Source organism: Nerophis ophidion, linkage group LG08 (assembly GCF_033978795.1).
Source record: "Nerophis ophidion isolate RoL-2023_Sa linkage group LG08, RoL_Noph_v1.0, whole genome shotgun sequence".
Lineage (NCBI taxonomy): Eukaryota > Metazoa > Chordata > Actinopteri > Syngnathiformes > Syngnathidae > Nerophis > Nerophis ophidion.
Genome location: NC_084618.1, coordinates 19,856,937 through 19,866,923, shown reverse-complemented (window position 1 = coordinate 19,866,923; position 9,987 = coordinate 19,856,937). Strand labels below are relative to the sequence as shown.

At 41.4% G+C, this 9,987-nt stretch overlaps 1 protein-coding gene across 1 annotated transcript in view; it reads left to right on the top strand.

Moving 5' to 3' along the window:
- Window positions 1–1,417: 1,417 nt before the first annotated feature.
- slc5a1 (solute carrier family 5 member 1) overlaps window positions 1,418–9,987 on the top strand; it is a 36,369-nt gene continuing 27,799 nt past the window's right edge. The window contains exons 1-3 of the mRNA XM_061907972.1: window positions 1,418–1,641; window positions 6,973–7,044; window positions 7,161–7,265. Of these exons, the coding sequence (XP_061763956.1) occupies window positions 1,486–1,641; window positions 6,973–7,044; window positions 7,161–7,265 (333 nt within the window). The 5' untranslated portion in view covers window positions 1,418–1,485. The remainder of the gene's footprint in view (window positions 1,642–6,972; window positions 7,045–7,160; window positions 7,266–9,987) is intronic.

Genomic DNA, 9,987 nt, shown 5'->3' with positions numbered 1-9,987 from the left:
CACAAATATTCCACGCTATTTATACTCTGTACAAACAGTACACATAATTTTATACTTTGTACACACCCATTTTGCACACTATTTTATATTTTGTACACAATAATAGTACACAATATTTTATACTTAGTACACGCTAATAGTACACACCATTTCATACTTGGTACACACTAATAGTACACACAATTTTATACTTAGAACACACTAATAGTACACACTATTTTATACTTGGTACGCACTAATAGTACACTTTTTTTTATAATTTGTACACAGTAATAGTACACGCTATTTCATACTCTGTACACACTAATATTACACACTATTCTATACTTTGTAAACACTAGCAGTACACAGTAATTTATACTTTACACACACTAATAGTACACTCACTTTTATACTTGGTACACACTAATAGTGCAGACAATTTCATACCTTGTACACACTAATAATACACACCATTTTATGCTTTATACACACACACAGTACACACCATGTTATACTTTGTACACACTAATAGTACACACTAGTTCATACTTTGTACACACTAATATTCCACACTATTTATACTCTGTACAAACTAATGGTACACACTATTTCATACCTTGTACACACTAATAATACACACCATTTTATACTTTGTACACACAAATAGTACACAGTACTATGTTATACTTTGTACACACTAACAGTACACACTATTTTATACTTTGTACACTCTAATAGCACACACTATTTCATACTTTGTACACACTAATATTACGAACTATTTATACTTTGTACACACTAATAGTACGCACTATTTTATACTTTGTACAAATTAATATTAAACACTGTTTTATACTTAGTACACACTATTTTATACTTTGTACACACAAATAGTACACAGTACTATTTTATACTTTGTACACACAAACAGTACACACTATTTTATACTTTGTACGCACCTAGTAGTACGCACCATTTCATACTTTGTACACACTATTCTATACTTTTGTAAACACTAACAGTACACACTATTCTGTACTTTGTGCAGACTAATAGTACACACACTTTTATACTTAGTACGCAGTAATAGTACACACTATTTCAACTAGTTTAGCATACTTGAGGTAGTATTTGTTGTACTGATTGACAGTTGTCATGGGTTGGCGTGCACGTGTAGATGGATCAGTGATTAGTGATCATTGATTAGTGATCAGGGATTTGTGATCAGCCCTTAGTGAATAGTGATTATTATTAAGTGATTAATGTCAAGGTGACAAGCTTCACTTCATGGAGTTTATCAGAAGCCCTTTTGTTTTACAGGAATGGATTTCCTCGAGAGTTGATGATTAACAACATAACTGCCACCAGTGAGCAAAAAAAGCAAACAAAAGCGTCTTACTTTTTTTCCAACCAGACACCTAAAGGGATTCTCACGCCTGACTCCGCCTCTTCCTTTCGAGGTGTGCACAGGTGTTTCATTCACTTCGGAAGCGCAGGTGGAGGATGTTGCCCGCCGTCATGCCTGGCCACTTTTTAGACTCGTACGTCGCGAGGAGCGGCGACCCAGGAAGTAACAACGGCACCGTCGCCCTCAACAATGCGGCCGACATTTCCGTCATCGTCCTTTACTTTGTGCTCGTTTTGGCTGTTGGAATATGGGTGAGTTATTAGTCATGTGTTAGTAATATTTACCATATATATATATATATATATATATATATATATAGCTGGTTTATGAGCAGACAAGCATGTTCGGCAGCGCACACACACAGAGTACTTACAAGCAGACACAGTGTGTAGACAGATAAGGGACAATGGACGCATTTTGGCCTAAAAACTAACGATAAAGGTGAAGCTATAACACTGAAACGCCCTCAGGAAGAGGTAGCGGCTAAGGTCCGTCCGCGGTCTGCAGTGTTTTAGCTACTTCTAAATCACTAATCCTCGCCTCCACGGCGACAAATAAAGTACGTTGCTTACAATTATTACTATCACAGCAGGACGAGGAATAGCTAAACATGCTTCACTTCAGACCATAGCTCACCGGCGTCACAATGTAAACAAACACCATTGGTGGATCTACACCTGACGTCCACTGTAATGATACCAAGTACAGGAGCATATATAGTCGATACTACTATAATTAGCCCCCTATAATTAGCCCCCGGACGACGTGCCATAACTGATAAACCCCAAGTCGTGGATGTGGCAAACAGAGGAAAAGCAAAGAAACTCGCCACCTCATCGCAGGTGAGATGGCGACTTGTCCAGGGTGTACCCCGCCTTCCGCCCGATTGTAGCTGAGATAGGCGCCAGCGCCCCCCGCGACCCCGAAAATGGATGGAATGATACTATAATTAGCATCTAAAAATCTTCTTTCGTTTAAAATTATATATGTTATGTTTAGAAACTAAGTAAATACGTCCCTGGACACTTGAGGACTTTGATTATGACCAATGTATGATCCTTGGTATCGGATAGATACCCAAATTTGTGGTATTATCCAAAACCAATGTAAAGTATCAAATAGTTGAATAAGTGATTATTACATTTGAACAGAAGTGAGAAAGTAAGCAGATATTAACAGTAAATAAGTAGATTAATAATTCATTTTCTACCACTTGTCCTTAATCATTTTGATGAAATAATAGAATGATAAATAACACAATATGTAACTGCTTATATGTCAGCAGACTAATTAGGAGCCTTTGTTTACTTACTAACTAAAGACAAGTATTCTTGTATGTTCACTATTTTATTTAAAGGGGAACATTATCACCAGACTTATGTAAGCGTCAATATATACCTTGATGTTACAGAAAAAAAGACCATGTATTTTTTTAACCGATTTCCGAACTCTAAATGGGTGAATTTTGGCGAATTTTCTATTTATCGCTCTCGGAGCGATGACGTCAGAACGTGATGTCACCTAGGTAATAAAGCCGCCATTTTCTCAAACTCGTTACAAACACTGCGTCTCAGCTCTGTTACTTTCCGTTTTTTCAACTATTTTCTGGAACCTTGGAGACATCATGCCTCGTCGGTGTGTTGTCGGAGGGTGTAACAACACTAACAGGGAGGGATTCAAGTTGCACCACTGGTCCGAAGATGCGAAAGTGGCAAGAAATTGGACGAAATTTGTTTAAAATACGAGGGTGTGGGGAAAGCCGACGAAAAGGTCAGTCGTTTGTTCCGCACACTTTACCGACGAAAGCTATGCTACTACAGAGATGGCAAGATTGTGTGGATGTCCTGCGACACTCAAAGCAGATGCATTTCCAACGATAAAGTCAAAGAAATCTTCCGCCAGACCCCCATTGAATGTGCCGGAGTGTCTGCACATTTTACCGGCGGTGCTAAGGCAGACATGGCACAGAGATGTATGGATAACCTGCAGATGCATTTCCAACGATAAAGTCAACAAAATCACAAAGGTGAATTTTGTTGATATTGTTGACTTATGTGCTAATCAGACATATTTGGTCGCGGCATGACTGCCAGCTAATCAATGCTAACATGCTATTTAAGCTAGCTGTATGTACATTTGAAACTATATCTGCATCCAGCGTTTCCCTCCACCCACATTCAATGCCAAACAAACACTTACCAATCGATGGAATTAAGTTGATCCAGTGTCCCAAGATGCGAAACTTCCGATCGTTAGTCTGCACATTTTACCGGCGAAGCTAAGGCAAACATGGCCGAATAGCGTCAATAGCTATTCGCTCAATAGCTTCAGTTCTTCTTCAAATTTCGTTTTCGCTATCTGCCTCCGTACGTCAACCATCCGTTTCAAAACATGCGTAATCTGTTGAATCGCTTAAGCCGCTGAAATCCAAGTCTGAATCCGAGCTAATGTCGCTATATCTTGCTGTGCTATCCGTATTGGAATCACTGGATGACATCACAGGAAAAGGGACGATGGCTTCACAGATAGCGAAAATCAGGCACTTTAAAGCTTTTTTTTAGGGATATTCCAGGATGGGTAAAATTTTGAAAAAAACTTCAAAAAATAAAATAAGCCACTGGGAACTGAATTTTATTGGTTTTAACCCATCTGAAATTGTGATTAATGTTCCCCTTTAAGTACAAACTTGCAACAAGAAACATGTTTAATGTACCCTATTGTAAAGCCAATAATGCATTTTTGTGGTCCCCTTTATTTGGAAAAGTATAGAAAAGTACTGAAAAGTATCGAAATACATTTTGGTATAAATATTGTTATCCGGACAACACTAATATATATATATATATATATATATATATATATATATATATATATATATATATATATATATATATATATATATATATATATATATATATATGTATTTGGATACTTTTCAGTACTTTGATACTTTCCTAAATAAAGGGGACAACACACATACATATATATATGTGTGTGTATATATATATATACACATGCATATATATACATATATATATTCATACACATATATATATATATATACACACACACATATATACATATATATACATATATAATGTATATAGTTAAATAATTTCTTCCATTATAACACATTTATTATTAACATTTGTATTGTATAATCAATATTATAATTATTATTATCATCATTGTTATTATTATTACTGTTATTAATGTTATTATTATCCTTGTTATTGTTACTATCATTGTTATTATGTTATTGTCATTAATATTACATTATTGTTTTCATCATTGGTATCGTTCTTGTTATTATGGGTATTATTGTTATTGGTAGTGTTATTATTATTATTGTTATTATTGCTATTATTATTGATATGTTTTCTTATTCACTTGCAAGTATGAAAGTAAGTTTCAATCTGTGCAATAAAATAAAACTTTAAAAAAGTGCTTCCTTAATCAAAGCGTTATATTTGTGTTTCTTACAAACACACCTGTAGAATGAATACAGGTGTATCCACTCTACAGGTGACATTTTGATATGTCCTAATATCGTACTGACACAGAAAGAAAAGGACTCATCTCTTCGACCGCAGACATGAGCAATACTGGCATCTTGTGGCGTTTTATGGGTATTAATGTAATTACGACATACTTTTTTGCCCAACTATGTAGCCTTTGCGTGAAACTCGTTTTTTAAATGGAAAAAAACAACTAACAAAAATAAACAACACCATTTTTTCTCTATTATTAAACCTTCATGAACTATGTGATGTTTTGCGTCAAATTGTGGTGGAATGAAGTTAATTTCTATATCATAAAAGTACATACAAACACAGTTAAATCAAATAAATAATGTATATACGTCATGAAAAACTAAAGTTAGTTGTACACAAAAAAGGTAAATACTATTAGCTATCATACTGTCACAACCTGTCTGACTTTATTTGTATATTTCCACATTTCTGTATTTATTTCCTGTCCAGCGCTCTTATTTATGTTCCACTTCCTGTTTTCCGCCACCACTCTGTCAGTCGGAACGCTGTTCTTCCCGCTGACTGGATTTATGTGCCAGCCTCATGACTTGCAATTATCTTGCTTGTGCACTTCCCTGCTGCACTATTCAGTTTTTTGGGGCAACTTTAAATATATATATACCTGTGCTACGACAAAAACTACTGTATGATTGTGGAAGCTCTCTTCCAGTGGGTCCTCCAGACCACCAAGCACTGGCATGCGAGCCCATTTCCTGGTTACAATAGACTATTTTTCAATAATGTTCTCAAATTTGCTTTTCAACAGTAGTCTGTTGGTCTCTCGCTTGCCCTCTTGCTCCAGTTCCAACAACTCTCTCCTCGAGGTGATTAGATAACTATGCCCAGGTGGGCCATCTACGCACCTGTCGCTGAGTCAAATAAAGTACAACTACTTTACGGGAGTAGTTTTACGTTGATGTCAGCCATGACGACGGGACTGAGCAGAGCGATAGTGCCATCCTGTGATGTTTAATCAATCAATCAATCAATGTTTACTTATATAGACCTAAATCACTAGTGTCTCAAAGGGCTGCACAAACCACAACACAAACCACTACCAGATCCTTGGTAGGCCCACATAAGGGCAAGGAAAACTGGACGTCGGTGACAATGATGACTATGAGAACCATGGAGAGGAGGAAAGCAATGGATGTCGAGCGGGTCTAACATGATACTGTGAAAGTTCAATCCATATTGTGAAAGTTAAATCCTTATTGGATCCAACACAGTCGCGAGAGTCCAGTCCAAAGCGGATCCAACACAGCAGCGAGAGTCCCGTTCACAGCGGAGCCACCAGGAAACCATCCCAAGCGAAGGCATTTCTTTTCTTTTTCTCCTATGTCCCATTCTCCCTTGTGGAGGGAGTCCGGTCCGATCCGGTGGCCATGTACTGCTTGAGATGTCCCCAGCCAATACACAGGCAAGCAGTACATGGCCACCGGATCGGATCGGACCCCCTCCACAAGGGAGAATGGGACATAGGAGAAAAAGAAAAGAAACGGCAAATCAACTGGTCTAAAAAGGGAGTCTATTTAAAGGCTAGAGTATACAAATGAGTTTTAAGGTGAGACTTAAATGCTTCTACTGAGGTAGCATCTCAAACTGTTACCGGGAGGGCATTCCAGAGTACTGGAGCCCGAAATGAAAACGCTCTATAGCCCGCCGACTTTTTTTGGGCTTTGGGAATCACTAATAGGCCGGAGTCCTTTGAACGCAGATTTCTTGCCGGGACATATGGTACAATACAATCGGCAAGATAGGATAGAGCTAGACCGTGTAGTATTTTATACGTAAGTAGTAAAACCTTAAAGTCACATCTTAAGTGCACAGGAAGCCAGTGCAGGTGAGCCAGTACAGGCGTAATGTGATCAAACTTTCTTGTTCTTGTCAAAAGTCTAGCAGCCGCATTTTGTACCAACTGTAATCTTTTAATGCTAGACATGGGGAGACCCGAAAATAATACGTTACAGTAGTCGAGACGAGACGTAACAAACGCATGGATAATGATCTCAGCGTATTATTTTTGATGGATCTATTATTTATTTGCAGGCGATGGTTCGCACCAATCGTTCCACCGTGGGGGGTTTCTTCCTGGCGGGCAGAAGTATGGTCTGGTGGCCGGTGAGAAACTTCAATGACTTCAACTGCTAGCTTGTTAAATGCAGTTCATGCTGAAAATGGCCCAATTAAGCCTTGTTAAAAATGAACAATAACAAATCAAATTCTGCTTTCCAAAGATCGGCGCGTCACTTTTTGCCAGCAACATCGGAAGCGGACATTTTGTGGGAATCGCTGGGACCGCTGCCGCTTCCGGAATCGCCATCGGTGGATTTGAATGGAACGTGAGTGATAAAATGATGTCAGACATTTAGTTATGGTCTTACATAATTCAGGACGAAAATGAATCTACATTCCTACTCTCACTTATGGTCATGAAGTGTGGGTCATGACCGAAAGACTAAGATCGCGGATACAAGCGATCTGAGTTTCCTCAGAGGGGTGGTTGGCATCTCCCTTAGTGATAGGGTTAGAAGTTCAGTCACCCGAGAGAGACTCGGAGTAGAGCATCTGCTCCTTCGCTTGGAAAGGAACCAGCTTAGGTGGTTCGGGCATCTCGTGCGGATGCCTCACGAGCATCTCCCTTGGGAGGTCCTTGTTGCACGTGTCCACTGGGAGGAGACCCCTCGGCAGGCCAAGGACCAGATGGGGGGATTACATCTCCTCTCTGCCCTAAGAATCCTTCGAGATTCCCCAGGAGGAAGTTGCTAATATTGCTGTGAAGAGGGAAGTCTTGGGGTCTCTGCTGGAGCTGTTTTCCCCACGACCCAATTCTGGATAAGCGGTTGAAGATGGAGGGCGAAAATAAAGTTATGGGAAAGTACTATCACACAAACGTCCATAGTATTACATCAATAAAATCAAAATTTTACAGAAAATTTGTCATTAGAGTGAAAATTAGCAAGAGTTGTGGGAAAAAAAAAAACATTCCACAAGAAAAATGACGAATGGAGTCTGAATTTGTCTGTCCATTTTCCGCCGCTTATCTGCAGTCCAAGCACAGACTTCCCTGTCCCCGGCCACCTCCTATAGTTCCCCTAGGGGGACACTGAGGCTTTCCCAGGCCAGCTGTGAGACATACTCCCTCCAGTGTGTCTGAAGTCTGCCCCAAGGCCTCAGGGACCGATTGGCCCGTAGTGGACCCTGGACCCCATATTCCTGGAGCACCCCCCACAGGACCCCGTGAGAGACACGATCGAATGCCTTCCCCATATCCACAAAAAACATGTGGACTGGTGGAACAAACTCCCGTGCCCCCTCCTGTACCCTAGCGAGGGTAAAAAGCTGGACTTGTGACTCACGACCAGGAAGAAAACTGCATTGTTCCTCCTGAATCCGAGGCTCGACTCGCAGCCAGACTCTCCTCTCCAGCAACTTGGCATAGACTTTTACCGAGAGGTTGATGAGTGGGATTCTTCTATAATTGGAACATACCCTCCAGGTCCCTTTTTGAAAAGAGGGACCATTACCCCGATCTGCAAATCCAGAGGTACCGCACCCCAGACTCCCCTGCTTTGTTGAAGAGACTTGTCAACCTCAAAGGTCCACAACATCCAAAGCCTTGATGTATTTGGGGCAAATCTGGTCCTCTCCTGTGGCCTTGCTACTGGACAGTTTTTTAATGACCTCAGTGATCCCGGCTTCAGTGATGGACATGTCTACGTTTATGACATCAGACTCTGCTTGCACGGAGGATGTGTCTGTAGGATTTGAGGGCCGGGGGGGTCAAAGTAATCCTTCCACCGCACAACTCTATCCCCTGTATTGGTCAGCAGGTTTCCGCACCCAGTATACACGGTGTAGACAGGGCACTGTTCCCCCCTCCTGAGTTAAGTTAAAGTTAAAGTATTGTTGAGGTATCGATGGTTTGTCAGAATCTCTCTGAGACCAATAGAAACTATTGCTCCATGGTCTCTCCGATCTCCTCTCACGTAAGTTTTTAATTCCGCAACCGCCGAGGCCGCGGTTCGCTTGGCCTGTCCATACCTGTCAGCTGCTTCAAGAGTCTCACAAGTGAGCAAAGCTTTGTGGGACTCCTTCAGTTGATGGCTTCCTTTACTTATGGTGTCCACCATCGAGTTCGGGGGTTGCCACCACAACAGTCACCAACCGCCTTGCGACCACAGCTCCGATCAGCAGTAACAGTAATGGAGGTACAGAACATGGCCTATTCGGACTCAATGTCCCCCATCTCCCTCAGAATGCCGTAATCCAGCTCACCATCAAGTGGTGATCAGTTGAGAGCTCAGCAACTCTCTTCACGCAAGTGTTCAAGATATGCGGTCACATACTGTATGTGATGATACGACTACAAAGTCAATCATGCAGTCCTGTGACCTAGTGTGACATGAGGCTACATGCTCTTTCTGGCCCACTTATGTCTGAACATGGTGTGTGTCATGGACAGACCGTGGCTAGCACAGACGTCCAATACCAGAACACCACCCCGATTCAGATCAGGGAGGCCGTTCCTCCCAATCACGCCCCTCCAGGTTTTGCTGTTGCTGTCAACATGAGTCTTGAAGTCACCCAGCACTCCCCCCAGGGAACCCAAGAAGGCCGGTTCCTCCAAACTGCCATTTGGTGCTAACGCGCAAACTACAATCAGAGCCTGACCCCGACCAGATGGCACAGTGATATAATCCTTCCTTTCACAGGGGAAGACGCCAACACACCGGTGCCAAACCGCAGAGCTAATAAAACGCTCAAACCTGCTCGCCGCCTATCCTCTTCGACAACTCTAGCATAGAGCAAAATCGAACCCCTCTCAAGGAGTTTGGTTCCAGAGCCTTCGCTGTGCGATGAAGTGAGCCTGCCTAAATCGAGATGGTACCTATAGGTTTCACGCACAAGCTCAAGCTCCTTCCCCACCAGGGAGATGACTTTCCATGTCCTGACAACCCGACTTCTGACCGAGAACCTGGCAAGACTTTGACTGCCACCCAGTCCGCATAGCAGCAGACTCTAACGGATCCCCTCTGCAGGTTGCGGGTCTGCAAGAGGGAC